Source organism: Perognathus longimembris, chromosome 13, assembly GCF_023159225.1.
Source record: "Perognathus longimembris pacificus isolate PPM17 chromosome 13, ASM2315922v1, whole genome shotgun sequence".
Taxonomy (NCBI): domain Eukaryota; kingdom Metazoa; phylum Chordata; class Mammalia; order Rodentia; family Heteromyidae; genus Perognathus; species Perognathus longimembris.
Genome location: NC_063173.1, coordinates 52,623,059 through 52,645,784, shown reverse-complemented (window position 1 = coordinate 52,645,784; position 22,726 = coordinate 52,623,059). Strand labels below are relative to the sequence as shown.

General features: G+C 43.0%; 1 protein-coding gene across 11 annotated transcripts in view; it reads right to left on the bottom strand.

Annotated features, from left to right (window-relative positions):
* Positions 1–498: 498 nt before the first annotated feature.
* Positions 499–22,726, bottom strand: part of Ctnnd1 (catenin delta 1) — a 54,733-nt gene continuing 32,505 nt past the window's right edge. For 7 of the 11 annotated variants that reach the window (XM_048359971.1, XM_048359974.1, XM_048359973.1 and 4 more), the window contains 17 exons: positions 21,802–21,954; positions 20,893–21,428; positions 16,131–16,594; positions 14,968–15,151; positions 14,181–14,298; positions 13,267–13,420; positions 12,850–12,867; positions 12,366–12,434; positions 10,287–10,414; positions 10,037–10,187; positions 9,094–9,286; positions 8,646–8,760; positions 7,694–7,781; positions 5,529–5,591; positions 4,267–4,370; positions 3,753–3,830; positions 499–3,452 (listed from right to left, as the gene is read on the bottom strand). In XM_048359971.1, coding sequence (XP_048215928.1) covers positions 3,441–3,452; positions 3,753–3,830; positions 4,267–4,370; positions 5,529–5,591; positions 7,694–7,781; positions 8,646–8,760; positions 9,094–9,286; positions 10,037–10,187; positions 10,287–10,414; positions 12,366–12,434; positions 12,850–12,867; positions 13,267–13,420; positions 14,181–14,298; positions 14,968–15,151; positions 16,131–16,594; positions 20,893–21,428; positions 21,802–21,954 — 2,628 coding nt within the window. In that variant the 3' untranslated portion in view covers positions 499–3,440. Of the gene's footprint in view, positions 3,453–3,752; positions 3,831–4,266; positions 4,371–5,528; positions 5,592–7,113; positions 7,443–7,654; positions 7,782–8,645; positions 8,761–9,093; positions 9,287–10,036; positions 10,188–10,286; positions 10,415–12,365; positions 12,435–12,849; positions 12,868–13,266; positions 13,421–14,180; positions 14,299–14,967; positions 15,152–16,130; positions 16,595–20,892; positions 21,429–21,801; positions 21,955–22,726 lie in introns of those variants that run through there. The other 4 variants (XM_048359977.1, XM_048359978.1, XM_048359976.1 and 1 more) reach the window with 4 other exon arrangements.

Genomic DNA, 22,726 nt, shown 5'->3' with positions numbered 1-22,726 from the left:
TGCAACAATCCAGAAAAAAGAAGAGTGAATAATAATGAATGAGTCTGGGAATGTAGCTCAGTGGCAGAGTGCTTGCTTAGCATGCATGAAGCCCTGGGTTCGATTCCTCAGTGCCACATACTCCGGAAAAAAAAAAGTGGTGATGTGGTTCAAGTGGTAGAATCCTGCTAGTCTTGAGCAGAGGCTTACAGTCAGTGCCCAGGCTCTGAGTACAAGCCCCAGGACTGGCCAAAAAAAAGTAATAATAATAAGGAATGTAATGGAAATAAAATACCACTACCCATGTTTTTCTACACAGATGAAAAACCATCTCAAATGGAGCTACCAACGCTCCCTGAAATTCTAATGGCTGTTTTACTTCATCCTTTTAAGACTAATTTATCAGTCACAAATGAAGCCTTCAATTGGCACACCTACAGGGATGAGATTTCCTGCTCTCCCTAACCCAACAAAGTTCTCAAACCCAAGTTCTAGTTCAACAAAATGAGACAGGGCCATCAGAAGCAGCTGTATAATTTTAATCTAAAGATTTGAGGATACAGAGAGCATTTTACACAAAACTTTTAAGATTTTTAAATTATATGAGAGGACATAAGGGCCCCAGAAAAATAAGTCCTTTCTCGTAAAACTTAATCCTTGGCATCTGCAGTAAAGACAATCCCTGCTAATCTAACAAGTATTTATTAGTCCCTCCCCAACACAATTTAGTAAGATATCCTGTCAAATAAATAGCCTAAACTATAACATATAGCCTGAGAATCAACAATATGGCCCAGTGATCAATACATACATATATAAGCCTTTTAAAATTCTACAGTTTTCTTATTAGGATGGTGACTAGAGTTGCTAGCTTCTTATCTTCTACTAACAATGTGATGTTCAAGAGGGCCATGAAGTACTTGTAGAAGGCATTGTTCAATGTCAGTTTTGCCAAATGATGCACAGGATCTCAGTGAAGGAAGCCATTAACTGTTTACACTTTAGTTTCCTATCTCTAAGTTACCAATAAGTTCCTCATGCTCTATTTCAGCCACATGTAATTGTTAAGACTCTGCAGTGGGGGGAAAAATGTTTTACATATAATTAAAAAGAATGCTGCTTGATAGGAGCTGGGACTGAGCTCAAAATAAACCCATCCTGGTAAAATCTCCTTCTGGTTGCTCGGGAAAGAAAAAGAACACTGACTGACACATAAGGAAGTAACCAAGATGAAAAGGAGGGAAGAAATACAGCTTGAAGTGAAGAAATGACACAGACCTCCCACATACACACTTTAAAAACTTTATTTATATAAAAAACTCATTTGTTTTTAAAAGCATTAACAAGAGAGAAAGAAAAAGAAGGGAAAGGATGGAGCAGAAGACATGCCCCTTAGTAGTGTTCGGTGGGAAGGTGGGATTTTTGGTTCTCTGGAATTGAAAGTTTAGTGTTTATATAAATGAAGGGGGGGGGGGAGTGTAAGGTCCCCAAAGCCATGGCTATTCTATGACCCACACCCCACCCAGAAAAAAGAGCACCAGGAAGAGCAGAGGAGGACAAGAGGAAAGCAAGAGTGGAGCCAGGTGTGAATGGGGCAAGTTCCCCTGTGCAGTACGCTCTGAGGGGCCAAGAGCAAAGGGCTCCTTCTTGCCAGAAAAGGCGGATGAAGAGGAAAGAAATGGGGGAAGGGGCAAAATAAGGAGGTTAATGCATGGGGAAAGGGGTTTGCGGGTTGTGCACTTTTCTCTTACCCCATAGCCTCAATATATTAAGGAAAGGGGAAGAGAGGGATAAAGAATTCCAGTTGAATTTTTCAACAGAGCTTTTAGATTAAGGAAAATAGAAGGCAAATAAGGAAAAGGTTCAAAAGGAAAAAAAAAAATCAACCCACATAGCAGCTGATTCCTCTAGCCCAACCTAAATAAACACTAAAGTGAGAGCGAGCATACTGGGGAAGAGGGAAAAATTGGGGACACCTTATATGCCCTAAAACTTCTTCAGAGATGATAGCAATTCTTGGTAGCTAAGGAGTAAAAATTGTACACTCACTCCTGTCACAAATTCCCCTTTGAGATCAACAGGGTGAGACTTTTTTTTTTTTTAAATAAAATCTCAATGACATGCTCTTGAGCACAAGCTTGGTATGGCTGAAATGAAAAGCTACACCAATCTGCAATAGGGAATCTGAGGTTCTCTAGGTCGCCTCTCCTTTCTGCTATTGAGGGCCAACAGTGGATAAGAAAGCAACAAAATTTAACTGGCAAAATCATGAGAAATGAGACTGCAGAGGTAAAGAAAGGCACATGGAAGGGAAGGAGGAGATACACCCCAGGCCAAAGGCACAAAGAAGAGGCGAAGCCAGGAGCAATCCCCACCTTGTACGGGTAAAGGGGACAGGAGTTATGTACATCAAGTCCTATAGTTGGCCAACCAATCCAGGAAAAGAGGCAAAGGAGGATGGGCCTATAAGGGAAGAAAAGGGAGAGACTGGGGAGAAGGGGGGGAGGGGCGGGCGGAGAGAGGGGAGCCAGCTTTGAAGCTTCCTGACAGTTTCAGACTAACCACTTCATGTACATTCCTTCTAGTTCCTCCTAGAAGTTCCTCTTCTTCCCAAAAGACATCTTTCTGCTCCTCTCAGCCATAAAGTCTTCCTTGATATTATGTATACATATACAGTTTCTTGCAAATGGCCAGGCCAAGTTACCAGACTTAGCACTGGGTGGGAGAAGAGGGTTAAGGACAGCCTTGGTCAAGGGCAATGGAAGCAGCCCATGGTTGGCCTGAGGCTCACAGAAGAGAGGGAATCTGTAGATCCTTGATGGCGCCAGCTGCAGAGCAGAGCAAGCAAGAGTTCTTGGGTTCTCGATCTCAGTTCTAGGAGACCTTCACTGACTCGAAGGCTTTTGCCAGGTAGAATGTGCCAGCCTTCTTTGCTTCAAAAATAACCACTGGAGTATGGAAAGAACGTATACTTCCCATTCTCCAAAAGAAAAAGAAAAAGTCCCTTCCTCACCAGAAAAAAAATAATCTTAAGAATCACCAGTTTCTCAGATTGCTGGACATTGCATATAGAGCATGTAACTTCCAATCCTTCCCACAGCTTCCAGTGAAGATTTGCACTCTCTCCCTTTTCTCCACACAAGACCACAAAGTTCCAGGGAGATCTGACAAAAAGAGCTAATGTGCAGCAGTTTCTCAAGATTTGCAAATAACTGAGTCAGCTTTCTTGGGAGAAACTGGAGGGGTTCCAGGGTAGGACAGGACAATGAAACTTCAATGGAAGAAGTTGGAAATTTATGGAATGAAGGCAGCCACTTTGGGCTATAAAGGGCAGGAGGCGGCCTGGCAGTTGGCACAATAGTCCAGCGAAGAAAGGGAAAAAAAAAAATCATCAGTCCATTTCACCACCAAAAAATAAAAGTACATATATTATAAGCCCAGATGGAGCAGAGATAATGGTTCTAAATCTTCTGCTGTAGAGAGAGAGAAAGAAAAAAAAAAGATGTTAATAAGGATGTTAATAAGACGACCTGAAAAAAGACAGTTGAGCAAATTTGGGCAAGTGAATGAAAGCACCACACAAATGGAGAATCAGACCACCAGCTGCACGTCCCAGCCTTTGAAGAAGGAATCATCATAGAAGCAGAACACCCCGGCCCCACATGGCCAAGACTAGTGTCTTTGGCCTGATCAGATCAGTATGATTGGCAAACCGCTGGCATCCAGGAACCTCCTTCCTCAAGGAGCATTTTGGGAGTGGCTGGAGGACATACCATGGAAGGGTAAGAAACCCGGTCCCCCTCATCATCCAAAACCAACTCTTCCTCCAGAGATTCCTGCCCCTCGTCCAGCTGTGTGAACACATGCCATTTGTTAGTATGAGAGGAGTGAGAAGCACCTCGTGGGTGTGTACCAGACCTGGGGAAAATCTCAAAATTCATCAATTCAAACAAACACGATGATAGTAAAAGAAAGATGAAACATTCACGAATAGGCAGGAAGAGGGTGATATATGATAGATTAGTTGGTGTTAGTTCTATCAGTAGCACCACCATATGATGTTACCTCCCTCCCCATAACTCAATCAGTACAGAGTAATGACCCAAGAAATCCCAAGATGGGAAAAATAAATAAATAAACCTTCTTTTTCCTGGAAAATTCCAGCCAGAAAAAGATGCTATCTTTCCCCTCATACCTTTTCCTTTTTTTTTCCTATTTCATAAATCATACACAGGATCCAAAACAGAACCAGCCTTAGATAGATAACAGTATATAAAAGAGATTTACCATCAAGGGCGTTCCCTTCAATGGCTCCATATCACCCAGATCCCCAGATCGATCCAGTGTTCTGTTGTGGTCCCCTCTTTCATTCAGTGTGGAATAGTTGTTATCTAGTTTAAAATTTAAAAGAAAAATACATAGAAACTTTATATTCTCATCTAATATACAATATATATCAAGCAGATACGTGTGAAGGAAGGAGACATTGCCGTTGGAAACTTAGCTTTGCCTAATGTTTCAAAAGCCATTAAAGTCTGATGGCCCCAGACTTAAAAGGAACTTGAATATGAGGAAGAAATATATATATGAAAGACCCAAGACTGGGGTATGCATTAAGCCCTAGGTTCTGTCCCTGTCATTGCAGAAACAAAACAAAACACCCAGATTATGACACATAGTAAACAGGCTAAACTGAAGAGATTGGTCTTTAATGGGGTATTGAAATGAAGAGGAGTTGGAGGTGTGGCACAGTTGATAGAGTACTAGCCAATGAGCAGAAGCATCAGGTAAGGAGTTCAAGACTCAGTCTCAGAGGGGGAAAAAAAATAAGTCATAGATGCTGCAATAGGAAGGCCCTAACAAAGGAAAATAGTCACTTGAATAAAGCCTTTGGAGATAAAGAGAATTTAGAAAAGCACATGTGAAGAGCATTTCAGTAGAAGCAAAGTTGTTTTTAAATGCAGAATGAAAAGATGGAACAGCAAGTGGACAGCTAGTCTGGAAAAGTACATGGAGAAAAGACAAAGAGAGACTGGCACAGAATATGATGGGCTAACTGGAGACATATAAGCTGGCTTCTATAATGGCGGGGGAAGCATAAGGAGACTTCCTGAAATGTCTGCGTACATGAAAATGTAGAAAAAAAGAGATGAATCAAGTTTTACTAAAGTTCGCCACATACTTCCAAATGGAAATAATCAACCAACATTCTTCCAGGATGATAAATGAGAGTGCTAGAAAACACTACGGTAAGCAGGGTGCTAATGATTGGCTCATGCCTGTAATCCTAGCTACTCAAGAGGCTGAAAATTGAGGATCGCAGTTCAAAGCTGTCCAGGCAGGAAAGTCTATGAGGACTCTTATCACCAATTAACCACCAGAAAACTGGAAATGGCACTTTGCTTTAAGCAAAGAGCTCAGGTACAACACCCAAGCCCTGAGTTCAAACCCCATGACCCACAAAAATAAAAAAGAAAACAGTGGAGTAATGGTCTATGCATCCCAATGCAATAGTATTCCATATTGTTAGGCAGTAATAAACCACCTACCTAATAATTTTGTGTTTGATCCCATATTGCTCATTTGAATTTCTTCCCGATCAGGTTTCTTATCTATATGGAATTAGAAAGATATCCAAGTTAAAAACTAGATTTTCAAAATGTATGCACAGTATAAATTGTTCTCCTTCCCTTCCTTCATTGAAATTTTTAGTTAGCACTCTAAGTGCTCAGCACTAATCACAAGTTTATAGCTGTAACCAGCACTTAAGGGACTTTGAGAGATCCCTACAGAATCTACATATGAGAAACACCTCCATCTATGCTAGTAGTTTTTGAAAATTATTCAGCCAAGGCTCCTCTATGGTCTTAAAAATTATAATCCAGTCAGTGGGGATTCAGCTCAGTGGTAGAAAAATCTTATAGCCTGAGTGATGCCCTAATATCACTAAGAAAAAAAAAAAAAAAGGCTGGGGACTTTGTCTCAGTGGTAAAGCAGTAGAATGCCTGTTTGCAAGCAGAAGACCCTGCATCTAAACTCCAGTATCACCCAAAAAGAAAAGGAAAGAAAAAGAGAAAATAGGGAAGGAGGAAAGAAGAGAAAAGGAGAATAACAGGGAAGGGGATAAGGAAGAAAGGGAAAGGGGGAAGGTAGAAGAGCAAGAATAGAGACTATAAAGATCTAGGACTGATAGTGACTCAAGCAGTAGAGCACTTGCTAGCAAGCCTAAGACTCCTCAGTTCAAACCTCAAGAACACCATCAAATATAATAATAGCCAGGCACCAGCCTATAATCCTAGCTACTCGGGAGGCTGAGATCTGAGGATCGTGGTTCAAAGACAGCCCAGACAGGAAAGTACATGAGACTCTTATCTCCAATTAACCACCAGAAAACTGGAAGTGGCACTATGGTTCAAAGTGGTAGAACCATAACCTTGCGCAACACAGCCCAATGACAGAGCCCAGGACCTAAGTTCAAACCCCATGCCAACCCCACCCTTACCCCCACCCCCCACCCCCCACCCCCCACCCCCAAAAATAGCATGCCTCATGTCTGTAATCCTAGCTATCAGGAAGCCGTGATCTGAGAACTGCAGTTCAAGATAACCCAGGCAGGAAAGTCCATGAGATTCTTATCCCCTAAGCACCAAAAAGCCAGAAGTGCAGCGGTGTATCAAAGTGGTAGCAGTACTAACTAGATTTGAGTTTTTAAAAGCTCAGGTCCAGTGCCCAGGCCCTGAGTTCAAGCCCCAGGACTGGCACACACACACACACACACACACACACACACACACACAAAGAAAAAGATAATAAATGTATAACTTATGAGTTAAGTAAAAGAGGAAAATTTTACAAAACAAAATGTATGAGTCATCTCCTGAAGAAAACTGTGTTTGCCTATATGGTAAAAGGGTTTAATATAGTAATGGTTTTCTGGTTCTCTATACTACTTAGTATTATGTAAGAATTTAAAAGGAAAGAAAGAGAAACTACTAGGGCTCGCTTCCTAGTAACTTTAAGTTCATGAGAAAAAGTAAGAGCAATGATACCCAAGCTAATTAATTGTCTATTTTAAATTCCATTGTTCAGATCTAGGCTCTTATGCACACCTGTAACACTCAAGAGGCTGAGACCAAAATCAACAGGAATTCAAGGCCAGTTTGGGCTATAGAGCAAGACATTTTATCCCATAAAACTTAAAGGGTTTATAGTCCTGAAGCAAAGCATAATTGTCCTCTCACAATGGCTGACACATTCAGAACAAATATGTACTCTATTTCTTTCCTTAATAAGCTCATTAAGGAAAAGGAGGAGTCAGAGGCTGGGTGAGGTCGGGCACATCTGTAATCTCAGCACTCAGGAGAATGAGGCAACAAGACTGTGAATTCAAAGACTGTCTGGGCTACCTAGCAAGATCAAAGCCACCTGGTCCCTCTCCCCACAATAAGAAGGAAAGCTAGAGGGCTGGGGATATGGCCTAGTGGCAAGAGTGCCTGCCTCATATACATGAGGCCCTGGGTTTGATTCCCCAGCACCACATATACAGAAAATGGCCAGAAGTGGCGCTGTGGCTCAAGTGGCAGAGTGCTAGCCTTGAGCAAAAAGAAGCCAGGGGCAGTGCTCAGGCCCTGAGTCCAAGCCCCAGGACTGGCCAAAAAAAAAGGAAAGCTAGGAATGGCTAAGAGAAGAAAGGTGTGCCTGTTGAGTTCCATACCTGGTTTTTGGTTCCGGTCAATGAGAGGGAGAGTACTATCGTCATATGAATGACTGCTCTGGCTTCTAGAAGCATTATTTAGATTCACCTGGAACAAACAAAGGGCAATGGTATAGAATATTAAATATGAACTCCACGTACATATTTTAAAATCTCTCCCCCAGTATTTCCTATTTCCCCCCAACTCTGCACCTCAAGCATGAGTTTCCTTCAGTCTGTTTTCACATGCACACACCTCCACTCCCTGCGACCTCTCATTCATACCTTATTCCCTAGTGGGTTTCATCTGAGTTCCTATTAACAGCTATAACTCTTTTGTTTTTTGTTTGTTTGTTTTTGTTTTGTTTTTGCCAGTCCTGGGCCTTGGACTCAGGGCCTGAGCACTGTCCCTGGCTTCTTTTTGCGCAAGGCTAGCACTCTGCCATTTGAGCCACACACAGCGCCACTTCTGGCCATTTTCTATATATGTGGTGCCGGGGAACCGAACCCAGGGCTCCATGTAAACAAGGCAAGCACTAGCCACTAGGTCATATTCCCAGCCCCACAACTATAACTCTTAAGAAAAGGACACCTATTTGGTTGAATAAATATCCTACATAATGAAATAATGAGCTTCTATCTGTATTCCTGAGTAGAAGTAGTACAAAGATTCCAAACACTTATGCTATATTCAAAGGAAAGACAGTCTCAGAGAATAGTAAACTCTTTGAAAGTGTCAGGATAGACTGAGACAGTCTTAAGAGTCATCATTCATTACCACCAGCACTCGCTGCAAGTGAGGGCATGAAGACTACAGCTATTTCAGTAGCAGCAATCCCTCACTAACTGAAAGACTTGGGTCAAAAGCACATTTAGTGGGATGATGGTGAAATAGGGGGGAAAAAAAAGCGAAGAAGTATTAACTAGAATCCAAGGGGGGCGGGGGGGGGAGTCTTGGCTTCCAGAATTGTACCTGAAAATCTGATTTCTTCCATCCTTCTTTTTCCAGTGGCTTCCGCAGTTCCTTATACCCCCAGATTGTCTGTAATACAAGTGCTGCTGCTCGAACCTCTTTTTCTGAGCGATTCCTTTTGAAGAAAGTAACATCACATGAAACTTGGACATATGAGCAGGAATAAAGCTTAGCACCAATACCCTCCAACAACATATGAACAGAAATACCGAAAGGGGTAAAATCAGTATTTTACCAAATCCTGTATTCTGCCCCAAATACTAAACTACTCTTGTTTGAAGAGTCTATTATCAATTTATACATCAGTATTAATAGGAAAGAGGAGCAATAACTTCATACTTCACAGGCAAAGGGAAATAAGGGAAAATACTCCCAGGAGGCAGAAAAGCAAAGTTCCTTCAATCTAGCAAGCCCATATCATAGTCAAATTTCTCCAGCTGTGACTCACCCTGACTTGTTGATCAACACCAGCTTCTCAATACCCTGTGTCTCTCGAAGCTTCTTTGCAGCCTCCAAGTTCTCAGCAATAACTTCATTGATGGTATTCAAAATAGAGACCACAGTGTCCTCAGAGAAATTCCAGGAGGAGTTCTGCTGCCCTCCTGGCAGATTCTTTACCAAGTTAGGAATCGCATGCTTACCTAGAGTAGTATGAGAGAGAGATGCATGGAGGGAGGAAACGCAGAGTCACATCATGATGAGTTGTATGGTACATACTGATCAAATGAAGTATAGACACTGTCCATATGAATCCTTTCATTGTGCTATAGGATTACCATATCAGAGGACAGGAAACAGACATGCAGTACTGTCTGTCCTTCATTTCTCCCCCTCTTTTTCAATCACATTTATAATGTGGTTACTGAACACATCAAATGTGCTATCCAGTCCTCTCCAATAATCTCAGAACTATTTAATACTCCGGAAATTCAATACAGCAGTCATTACAAACTTCAGATCACTTTCATGACCCGCAGTTTCCTTATCATATTAAAAGGGGGAAAAATGAGGGTGTAATAGATATCACAAGAAATGTACTCACTACCTTATTATGTAACTGTACCCCCCTTGTCAATAAAATTTAATAAAAAAATAAAAGGGAGGAAAAAAGGGCCTTGGTAAAATAGAAGGGAGAAGACACAGAAAAGGGCTCAACAATGACGAATAACAATACAAGGACTTCACAAGGAATAGTCTTCTTTTCCCCCCTAAGAGCATAAGTTCTTATCTAAGAACCATTAAATGATGAACTCTCAACAGTGTGCAGACATATTAACTGTAGGGCTATAACCCCAGCCTTCCCTTCTGTGACTTTAATAAATATACTGCTAATAAGCACCCGGTAGATTATACACAAAATGCTAGACACTCCCTGGCATTCGGCTTCTCACCGATTAACTCTTTGTTGCGAGCATCCACAGCCAGGTTTCTCAGTGCTCCAGAGGCGGCCTTCACTACTCGCTCATGTTCATTGGTTAGGAGGTCAGCTATGGCAGAGAGAGCCTTCTCTTGACGCAGAGCAGAGCGGATGTATCGACCATACTAAGCAGCACATGGAAGTAGCAGAACAGATTAGAAATGGCAACAAACCAGTGATCTAAGTTGTCCCACCTGCAAATCCATTTTCCAACAAACACTCACTGTCCAGCGCCCAGCACACAGATTCTGGATGGCTCCAGCAGAAGCTTCAAGGATGGCAGGAGTCTTGCTCTCCTTAAGGAGTGAGATGTATATCCGAACCACCTCTGGCTGAAATAAAAGCTCATAGCCTGTATGAGAAAGAACCAGGAGGGCAGAATCAGGAGGCCAATCACTACCAACAAACCAGGCTTTGGCTGTTTATAGAGTCCAGCCTTATCACTATGGGTTAGGGGACTTATGCTCCTAAAAACAAAACTCAGGGCCTTCATTCTATCACTTTACTCATTCATTCATTCGTTTTGTGGTAGTGGGTTTAAACTCAAGGATTCAAATTCAAGTTTACTAGCCAAGCAACTCTACTATTTAAGCCAAGCTACAAACCTTTTAGCTTTTGTTTATCTTTTTTTAGATCAAGAGGCCTCACACTTTTGCCCAGACTGGTCTCACCTCAGGCTGATTCTCTTCTCTCTCTGCCTCCAACTTCCTGCAATTACAGGTGCATGCCACCACACACCTTGTTGTTGTTAGTTTTGTTGTTGTTGTTTTTTGCCAGTCCTGGGGATTGAACTCAGGACCTGAGCACTGTCCCTGGCTTCTTTTTGCTCAAGGCTAGTACTTTATCACTTGAGCCACAGTGTTACTTCTGGCCTTTTCTGTATATGTGGTGCTGAGGAATCGAATCCAGGGCTTCATGAATATGAGGCAAGCACTCTACCACTAGGCCATATTCCCAGCCTCTGTTGTTGGTTTTTATAAAGGTGATATACAGAGCGGTTACAGTTTCATAAGCACATCTTGTTTTTTAAGATAAGACTCTTGCTAACTTTTTTGTTAGCTTTGAAGTACAATCTTATCTCTATCTCCCAAGATTTGGGTTTTGTTTTGCTTTCTTTGAGATAGAGTCTGGCTATATAACACATGCTGGCCTTGAACTCTTTACTCTCCTGCCTAAGCCTCCTGTGTCCTGAGATTATAAATATGCATTATCACATATGGGTGATTTCTTGCTTTCATAAGAATGAATTCATGGTAGGGTTAAAAGTGTTACTTTAGAGTGGTAGAACGCTTGCCTCGCAAGTGTAAAGCCCTAAGTTCAAACCTCAGGACCAGAAGAAAAAAAAAAAAAGGACTTTTAGTCCACGGTAAAATCAGAACAGTATACATTGGCTCATCAGGTTCTGTTCATCTCTCTCCTTCCTCTTTACCCTTTTCCCCCCACAGCTTATTTTGGCCTTGGTTCTACCACAAGCATTCCGGAGATTCACTTAGCTCATTGACTGACTGCACTCAGGGTTTAAAAAAATTCCTCATGTCAAATGAATTACTTACAATTTAAACCAATCCTTCTCCCTATCATTACTGTTACAAAGTAAGAGATCATCATAGGTTTAATAATATTTACATGTTTCACATCCAGGGACAACTGTGAGCGTCATAGTGATCAAAACCGTGATTCCAAAAATCTAAATTATGATGGGAACTTCTTTTAATAAATACTAAGGTTTATGTTCCCAAAAGTCCAGTGACAACGTAAGGTAGTTAAGTTTCCTGCTCTAGACTACCATCAGGGCTTTTCTTTATCCTCACATAACCTGAAACGCTGCCTAAAAAACAAGCAGTCCTTTGGAGGTCACTGGTATAAAACTACAAAATTTCCCAATATTTTCACTGTCGCGTTTACCGTGTTAAAAATAAAAAAAAGGGGCTGGGGATATAGCCTAGTGGCAAGAGTGCCTGCCTCGGATACACGAGGCCCTAGGTTCGATTCCCCAGCACCACATATACAGAAAAAACGGCCAGAAGCGGCGCTGTGGCTCACGTGGCAGAGTGCTAGCCTTGAGCGGGAAGAAGCCAGGGACAGTGCTCAGGCCCTGAGTCCAAGGCCCAGGACTGGCCAAAAAAATAAATAAATAAATAAATAAATAAATAAATAAATAAAAATAAATAAAATAAAAACAGTAAACATATTGCACAAAGTCAGTTGTTGCCATGCCCAGATACTGTATCTGTGACTATGTTTTTAAGACCTTGGGAAACTTGGGGGGGGGGGGCCGGTGGGGCGGGGGAAACAAAAACTACCTCGAGCAGGACTAGTTCTTTTGGGGAAATCCACAGTATCGTTTGCAGGATCCTCTGTGGGCTTCTTCCCTGCAGAAATGGTGAGGGTGGAGAAAGATAGGGAGAAAGAATAGTTCACAATGCATTTTTTTTTTCATTCTTCAGTCAGGATCCTTAGATCAAAGACGTATGAAAAAGGCCAAAAGGAGGCCCACCCACACGTGTCCTAGCAGGGACTATGCAGAAACAAAGGACAGAAAACAAGCAGCAAACAGGCACAAGGGTGACCAGTCTTGCAGCTATGGAACTGAGTTCTGATAACATTGCTACTTAGAAATAGCATGCCATTAGCCATGAGCTCAAAAGAAATCAAATTAGTGGGAAGAGGGCTCAACAGAATTTTCCTACATGCATCCACAGAGAAAGGTTAATCAAGGAAATACTAGGGAAGCCACAACCAAAACATGCAAATTAGAAGACAGGTGGCTTCAAAGATTCCACTCACCTCTGGAGAACCACTCATCTTCCAGCGCACCACCAAGGAAAGCAGAGGAGATAAATGAAGGAAGAGAAAAGCGGGAGAAAGATGTCAACAGGATCACAGGCAAGTAAGCAGGAAAGCACAGAAAAGAAACATGAAAACAGAGGAAACCCAAAGGGGGAATGGAGAAGGCCCCAGATTAGCTGACTTTATTGTAACAGGCACTGATACTGATCTTCTACCACCACCAGCACCACCAGCACCACCACCAGCACCACCACCATCACAATTGAAACAGAAAATACAAAGGAAAGAGCAGCAGCAGGGCAAAAGACAGTCTTGAGCAGGCAAAATCCCATACTGTGTGCAAGTTCCTAAAACTAAGTTCTTTCCTTTCCTTGTCCCACACTGAAGAGCACAGAGTAAGGACCTAGGACTCACCTTTACCCTTCTTGGCCCCAAAGCAGCTGGCAGCATGGGGCCCAGTATTGTTAGCAACATTGGGAGGGGCTTCTTGGTAACGCTCTGCCTGTGGGATCTCCCGGTGAACTTGATAGGATAAATTCCGAAGGAGGCAAACACAGTTCTCCACCAGCTTAGAGACACAAGAGAAAAGGATGAGTGAGAAGACAATGCCTATGGATTTGTATGTGTTTGTGCGCACGCGCACGCGCACGCGCACCTTTCCTCAGGCTTGAATTCAGACTGAGTGCTGACCCAGAGCTAGCTCAAGGTTAATACTCCAGCACTCTAACAAGACTTGAGCTACAGCTCCACTTCCAGCCTTTTGGTAGTTTATTGGAGATAAGTCTCATAGACTTTCCTGCCCAGGATGGCTTCAAACCATAATCCTCAGATATCATCCTTCTGAGCAGGTAGGATTACAGGCACAAGTCTAACTGCCTATGGCGAATTCTTAACAAGTATCAGTTTCCATGAATCAGAGACTGAAATAATCAACTCTCAAAAGCATAGTCTAATCTATCATCTTGCAGGATGTCTCTTCAGTGCCCCAGGCTTCTGTAAACCTTGTTATCTTCAGGTTAATAGATGAGCTAATTGTGGATTAAATGGCTTTTGCCACTATTTGATGTGTGACCCAAACTTAGGTCATGGTTTTTACTGCTTAGAAAAGTGTACAACCTTGGGGGGGCGGGGGGGATGTTTTCTAAGTACCTTTAATATATACATATATAAAAGAAATTTTGGAGAAAACTATTTCTAAGTTGAATGTTCCCTTTAGGAAGAAAGGACTGGAGTAACGTTTTTACATAATTTGATAGCCTGAGGTGGTATGTCTGCACTACCGTACCTTGGAGATGCAGTGAATGGAATTCACTGACTCATTAACCTACCTTGCTGTCTGAATCCTTCTGCCCAATCTCAGCCTGCACAATGAAAATGAGGGCATCGACTAAACCATCACATTCCCGAAGTTTCCTGCGAGCTTCACTCCTCTCTGAGCTTACATTCCTAAGGGGAAACCAAGAGGTACTTAAGATGACTGAAAACCAGAAAAGCTCTCTTAAATAACCTTCAACATCCACAAGCCTCCTCAATACCTTTTGTATACACTATAATGAGTGCCTATTACTAGAAGCAAGACATTACAGTGGAGAGAAAATTGACTGACAGTCTGGCTTCTGAACTTGTATACCCCCATGGAATGGGTTAAGCATATCAACCCTGGTTAATAATGTACACCAAGCCTGGGATTCACTCAGTGGAAGAGCACTTGCCAAGCACATGCGATGCCCTGGGTTTTAAACTCAAACCCAAGGAGAAGAAGAAAAGAAAAGGTTTGGGGGTTTTTTGTTGTTTGTTTATTTTTACTTCTTTGTGTACGCGCTGCTACTGGGGCTTGAACTCAGGGCCTGGGCACTCCTGTCCCTTAGTTTATTTTTCACTCTATCACTTGAGGCACAACTCTACTTCTGGCTTTTTGGTGACTAACTGGAGATAACAGTCTCACGTGCTTTGCCTGCCTGGGCTGGCTTCAAACCATGACCCTCACAGCTCAGCCTCCTAAGTAGCTAGGATTACAGACATGAGCCACTGGCACCTGACTTAAGTTTCCTTTAAAAAAAATTCTATTAGTTCTCAAAATATCAGTCCTTATATTCCCAAAGCCCCTTCATTTACCTAAGGCAGCCAGCTGTGTTGGTGAGCACAGATTCCCACTCAATATGGCGTGGCTTACAATCTTCATTAGGTTCCCTTTCCCATCCAGAATGCGGAATGATCACTTCATCAGTCAAGGCGTGCAGTGCATGGTCCACAATCTCCATTTTGATCGAGTCGTGGGATGAGAGATTCCACAGGGTTCCTGGCAGACACAATTAATCAGCTAGCTCTCCAGCACCCAAGAATGTCAAAAAGAACAACCCACTCCATCATTTCTCTGTCTTCCCCAAGGACTAAACATCATGTAGCATTATTTAAGCTTTGTTTATGACCCATGATAAAAATACATATTTTATGTTATAGCTCAATAAAATAAACTTTTAGAAAAAAACAATACATGTTATAAGCAATGCTCTCTGACCCATTTATACCACTTTCTCCATCTTAGTACCATGGTCACTTTGGGCCACATAATTTATTCATTGGATACTAACAGTATTCTCTTCCCCCAACCCAAGTTAGGATAACTAAAATGGGAGAGAGGGTAGAAATCTCTCCCAAGTAAGAAGCAATGGTCTATTACTATCTTTTCCTTTCTATCTCTTGGAATGGTCACTGTGACCCAAAGAACTGTGTTCAACTCATATTAGTGGATCACAATCTGGAAACCTATCATTGTAAATAAGGACTACAACCTCAAATGTCTAGATGAGCCAGGCAGTTTAGTTGGGACAGGCAGACATTTAAAAGGAATCACAAGATTATAAGTACTAGCAGCTTCCATGTTGGGTAAACAACTTTATTTATGATAGCAGTTTCTCAGAAATAACAGAACATATTGATGATTATGACAAGCTGGGGAATACAGGCTTGGCCCCCAAATCAGATCAGACCAAACACCGACAGAGTGCAACAAATCATCTTCACCAGCTCTTCCTCATTTTCAATGGAAGCCAATAATCTAGAATTTTTAGTAATATCTTCTGAATTTTAAACATTAGCAATAAACACTTCAAAAGACTTGTATTATCCAAACAAAACTATGAGATGGCTTTACCCCACAGGTCACCAGTTTAAAACCTATAATTAAAAGTTAAAGTCTGGAAACCCCTAGGGCTCTCAACTTCTTTGGGGAGTAACAGGGAGTCTAATCTGGCAACAGCCTCTGGTCCAGAACTCACCAGTAATAACTTCCGTAAGGTCCATATCACGAGCCTTTCTAAGCAATCGCACAAGGGCAGGTACACCATCACAGTTTTTTATGGCAATCTTGTTATCTTGGTCACGTCCAAAAGAGATATTCTTGAGGGCTCCGCAGGCTCCAAGGTGCACTTCCTTTTTGGGGTGGTCTAACAATCCCACCAGTACCGGGATCCCCTTGAGCTTCCGCACGTCAGTCTTCACCTTATCATTGCGATAGCATAAGTGCTGCAGGTAGGCAGCTGCGTTGGACTTGACAGCATCCAGGCGGAACCCTAGCATGGCGATCACCTCTGGAAGCTCAGGCTGTCTCCAGTTGGGAGGTGGAGGTCCTCCCTTGCGCAGGCTATCTAAGCTTGCTAAACTTCCCCGTTCATGTTGGGCCAGAGGGGCCCAATAGTACTGGTCCGATGGCACCTCTTCGCCAATCATATCTTCATAGCTCCTGCAAAGTTTTGGAAGAACCAAGCAGTTAAATTAAATCCTGCTTCTTGTATCCTTTCGTTTATTTCTTCATCTTCTCTAGTACATGGTCCTACCTCTCCTCTGAATGCATAATATACTGGTCAATTTTAATAATTTTAACAGCATTGCAATTAGATTAAAACAACTTTTTTTTCCTGAAAAGTTTGCTGGCTTCCAAAGTAACAGGTATCCAGAGAAGTTAATCCCGAAAGCGAACCAAATTCTGACTCCTTAGCACTTATTTGAATGACACTTGACTACTATTAACTTCTCTAGACAGAGAGTAAAATAAACCCTCAGACAGCAGAGTTTAACCAAGGCAACTGACTCAGTGTCCCAGAAGTCAGCAAACAAAGCCTGGGAACAGTTCTTATAAGTCTTTAGCTAACCAGGAAATGAGGCATGTACACACAGGAAACAGCTGGTGGAATAAGAAAGACCCTTAAACATATCTCATTATCTTAGCTTCTCCTTACCCTATTTTTGAATTATATAAGAGGAACTGAGTAGGGTGTGGTGGTACATGCCTAAAAATCCCACCTCTGGGAGGCTAACACAAAACTATCAAGGTGACAGCTTGCATGAGCTACATAGCCCTGTCTCAAAAAACAAAAGAAAGCAACAAAAAGGAAAGGACCCCCCTGTCCCAGTGTAATGGTACTGGGATTTGAACTCAGGGTTTCGTGCTTGCACCCTTCCACTAGAGCCACAACTCCCATCCCTAAGCCCTTTCTTGCTTTATACTTATTTTTCAGGCAGGGCCTTCAAATTTTTGCTCAGGGCTGAACCCCAGATTATAATACACCTGCCTACAGCCTTCTCCATAGCTGGAATCGTAGATATGCACCCATACCTAGCTTACTGGCTGAGATGATGTTTTGCCTGGTTTGATCTAAACTCAGCAGACATGTTTGAGAATGGGTTCCAACATAACATTTTGAGTGCCTCGCCACCAGGAACAGAGATAAAGCAATTGAAAGAAAAGTCTAATGGGAGAATTTTTTTTAATTTTTTCCAGTACTACCAACAACCACTAGAGGGGGAGTCTGTGTTATTTATTCATAACCACCAGGAAGGAAGCCACCCATTATCTATGAGCTCATCTCACCCAGTGGCTCCGGGAGAGGAGAGTCCATTGTGTAGAACTCTCCAAATAAGACCATTGTTTGTCCCATGAAACCACTCCCATTGTCACTAAAGCTTTAAGGTGAACCTGAACAGGAAACCTGCCTCGCAGGTAGCAATGTGGACCACTCAACAGGTATTCAGTGGAACAAATTATTTAGTTTACAAAAAAAACCCCACTATTTTATTGTACAAAATGAACAGGTTATACAACTAAACACTTAGAGAACAAGATGTTCATTTTACTAGGGGAAGGAGATAGGGTATACAAAAGTACTCAAAGTATGTGCACCAAAATGTTCACAGTGCCTTTTCCTAAGTGCTTCGAGTTAGTCTGTATGGAACACAGTTTGCCTTTTTTGTTATTTTAAGATAAGCAGTTACAGGGCTAGGAATGTGGCTTAGTGGTAGAGTGATTGCCTACCATGCATGAAGCCCTGGGTTCCATTCCTCAGCACCACATACAGAAAAAGGTGGAAGTGGTGCTGTGATCGAGTGGTAGAGGGCCAGCCTTGAGGCAAAAGAAGCTCAGGGACAGTGCCCAGGCCCTTAGTTTAAAAAGAAAAAAAAAAAAAAAGAGGGAGGGAGGGGAAGGAGGGAGGAAGGAAGGAAGGGAGGGGAGGACAAAAGGCAATTACAAGTGCTGATGGTGGCTCACACTTGTAATCCTAGCTATTTAGGAGGCTGAGTTCTGAACACCATTCAAAGCCAGCCTGGGCAGGAATGTCTATGAGACTCTAATCTCCAATTACTCAAAAACCTGTGGCTCAAAGTGGTAGCGCTCTAGCCATGAACAAAACAGCTCAGGGACAGTGGCCAGGCCCCGAGTTCAAGCCCCACCAAAAAAAAAAAAAAAAGAAGAAGAAGAAGAAGATAAGCAATTACAAAAATAATTACCATAACTAGATTTCAGCCACTTTGGGAGATCTATCTTGTATTTCCTTCTCTTACAGACTGAAGATCAAAGCCTTTTTTTACTTGCTTGAGGCTATGCAGCTAGTACAGAACACTGCTAGAACTCAGTTTTCTAAGTTCAGTGCTTTGAATAAACCACCACTTCACTGTTTAAAGTTTGACCTTGTATTACTCTCCCAGGCCTGGAACAGGAAGTAGCAAATGTTCTTGCTAGTTGAGCAGGTTTCCAAGTCCAGAGCCACCCTGGAACAAGCCCAAGTACCAGGCCTCAAACCCCCACTATGTCAACTGAGACACTTAGTGACAGCAGAAGGGCCAGGCCATCCACACCCACTGAGTTCAATAACTCTTTGCTGAGGAGGAAGTCAGAAAAGGCAGACTTGCACAAGAGTGAGCCATCCATCCCGAGTGGCTTCAAAGATAGCTGTTATCTACCACTGCTCCAGGCTGCCCCTCCAGGAATAAAAGGTGAGTCACCTGGGAGCTGGATTAGCTAACCCAGACATCTGACTCAGGTTGAGGCAATGGGGCCTCTACCCCTGCCCCAGTTCAGTTCACTATGAGCCAATACTACGTAATTTCATAAAGGAGGTCATGACCTCACACAGAGAAATCCAGGATACCCCTACCATCAACACAACCATAAATAACCTTATTTCTTACAACCTCACTTTGCCAGCAAAACACTGACTTGTTCTAAAGCAGAGTTAGCAGCCATAGGCCAAACCTGCTTACAATGTCAGAAGAATAGTTTTCATGTGTAAAAGATACAATTGGGCTGGGAATGTGGCTTAGTGGTAGAGTGCTCGCCTAGCATGCATGAAGCCCTGGGTTCGATTTCGCAGTACCACATAAACAGAAAAAGCAGGAAGTGGTGCTGTGGCTCAAGTGATAGAGCGCTAGCCTTGAGCATAGAGATCCTCAGAGACAGAGCCCAGGCCCTGAGTAAAGGCCCCCAGGACGAGCAAAAAAAAAAAAGATAAGGGCTGGGAATATGGCCTAGTGGCAAGAGTGCTTGCCTCCTACACATGAAGCTCTCGGTTCGATTCCCCAGCACCACATATATGTAAAACGGCCAGAAGGGGCGCTGTGGCTCAGGTGGCAGAGTGCTAGCCTTGAGTGGGAAGAAGCCAGGGACAGTGCTCAGGCCCTGAGTCCAAGGCCCAGGACTGGCCAAAATAAAATAAAATAAAATAAAAGATAAAATAACATGACAAAGATGATAATATATAGCCAACAAAGCCTAAAATAAGAGTTTGGAAAATGCTTGCTGATTAAAGCATCTTCTCAAGGCAACCAGAAAAACCACCCCACTAGTCTAAATTCCAACCACTCAGACTAGCAGCTACTCAGAAAGCAGAGATCTGAGGATGAAAATGTGAAGCCACACAGGGCAGGAAAGTCTAGGAGACTAGTATCTCCAATTAACCACTAATAAGCCAGAAGTGCAACTGTGGCTCAAGTGGGAGAGTTAGGAAAAGCAAAAGAAAAATCTCAGGGACAGTAACCAAACCCTCAGTTCAAGCCCCAGGACCAGCGTGCGTGCACACGCGCACGCACAAGCACGCTCGCACGCACGCACAATCATTTCATTTTTACAGCATCAAAGAATCCCAGGAGGAAAAGTAAAGTCACAGTAGGCACACCTTTGGGAGTGTTGCTAATGTATATAATACCCTTTAAGAAGTCATCTTCATTTCCTTGTAACCAAATGTAAGACACAAAGTATCAGGGCTTTGTGAGGTTAAGGGTATTTTTACTGTTTTACCATTGAAGTTTAGGAAAACACAAAAATGCATCTTAAATATTGCTTAAAGTATCCTTTCTGGCTCTGAAAGCCTAATAATCTCAACTCTGTTCCTAAGACCAAACTGAAGCTGAAGAAATTCCCAGCAACAAATTCAGAGGCTCCAAGTGCCTCTGTATGCAGCTCCTTACACACCTCACACCCCCCAAGAGGAGGCCATATCTTAACCACACTACAGAAACCATGACATGCAACCAAAGTCCATTCTTTAGGACATAGAACGATAACCATCACGAGTCACTTTCTACAATTAAAATATGATTACCACAATTTTTTTAAAAGACAATTTAGCAAGTCAGAAAAGGGAAAAGCAGAGAGAGGAAGGGGCATGAAAGGAAAAAAAGGAAAGCCATGATCCTGAGATCTGAGAAAGAGAAAGAAAAGCTACTCCTGTCTTGGACAGGACCTAGCCTTCCCCTAGTCTTGCCTACCTGAGGCGTCGACGAGGGTCAGAGGGTGTCCCCGTCCGACGGGCGGTGCCATAATCAGACATCATGCCATAATCCAGGTCATCATAGGCCATGCTACGCTGGTCATCTTCTAGCCCATAGGGCTCTGGATGAAAGCGATGTAGATCCACGCTGCTCCCGCCTACCCGAACCTGGGGCTGGGGCCCATAGACATCCTGTCTGCTGGGGGCCCGGTAGCCCTCCATGCTGGGCCTATACCGCTCTTCAATGCGGGTCACCCGGGACAGACTGCCATAGTTGTCACTGCCACCGGGATAACCATCTTCGTAGTGGCGGCTGTATCCGTCAGGAGGGTAGTGGAAGTTTCTTGGAAGGGTAGCAGTGCCTGCTTGCCCCACATAGGGACCTGGTCCCCCATTGCCATTCTTGCGGAAGTCACGACCCAGAGTCTGGATGTAGTTGTTGGAAACTGCCGAGGCATCCACAGGCAGGCCGTCTGGTCCCATAGGGACTGGCTGGACGGTCCGAGTTGTCACAGTCTTCACTACTTTCTTGACCTTTATTTAAGAATGAGGAAAAGAAGACAGACCACACTAAGGAAAGACTCTCCCTCTGTCAATTTACCGAGAAATATATTATTTTCTATCATCAACCTTTCTTTCCTATCCTTTAGGAGTCACTGGAAGGAAAACTGCCCTGGCGGCAACTGTGCCTCTACAGGAAGTTACTCCACAGCTAAATATACCCGCTCCCTTCCTCATTCCATGGCATTTTCCTCTATCTCTTTTATCTTCTTTTCTGTTTGGCCAGAAATGACGGCATTAGTACTGATCAGTCACCCTTCACCCACCTAAGTGCTTAACCTCTCCCTTAAGAGAGACCACGGGGGTCTCTTCTGTTACTGTAACACTTCGTGCAATCTCAGCTTACTGTGGTCTCTGTGCGACGAGTAGTCCCATCATCTGAAGTCTCCACAGAGACAACAGACATGGCTCCCTCCGGGTCTTCCTCCGTGTAGGTCTCCACAATCTGCCCTGGCTCCTGCATCCTAGGGATGGTGCTATACAGAAGGTGACTGTGATCCTGTAAGAGAAACAAGAATGTATCGATGACCCATGCTAATAAGAAGCACTGGTGCCCCTGGAGACAGTGACTCTTCATGCATCTTCTACAAGCCTCAAGATTTTGACACTGGCGCATTTTGAACTTGTACAGGAGAACTTGCCCAGTTTTAGTCACTTTAACAAGCATGAATCAAGTTAACTCTAGCTACATTGACAGAGATAGCACATTAAACTTCCTACTTCTGGTCACCTGAGTGGTATCTGAATGGTCCTTCAAAAGGTTAACTTATACTGAGAACATGGATCAAGTGGTAAAACATCTGCATAACAAGTATACAAGGGCCTGAGTTCAAACCCCAAGACGGGGGGGGGGGGGGGGGGGGGGGGGGGGGGGGGAGGGGTTGAGCAGCTTACCTGAAAAGATATTTTAAGGTAAACAATAAAGTCCCCCAAACAGTTAATTTTCTGATTGGCTCTATGTTATGTTACAGATACTGCTCAGCCAGATTTGGGGTCGTTTTCTGCCAAGTAGAAACAAGCCCACCACAAAAAAGTACTTGAGGATCAATGGAGGAAAGAGATAAAAGGCAATGATAAAGAAGAATGGTGAGGCTGGGAATATGGCTTAGTGGTAGAGTGCTTCCTTCGTATACATAAAGCCCTGGGTTCAATTCCTCAGCGCCATATATACAGAAAAATCCAGAAGTGGCACCGTGGCTCAAGTGGTAGAGTGCTAGCCTTAAGCAAAAAGAAGCCAGGCCCTGAGTTCCAGCCCCAGGACTGGCAAAAAA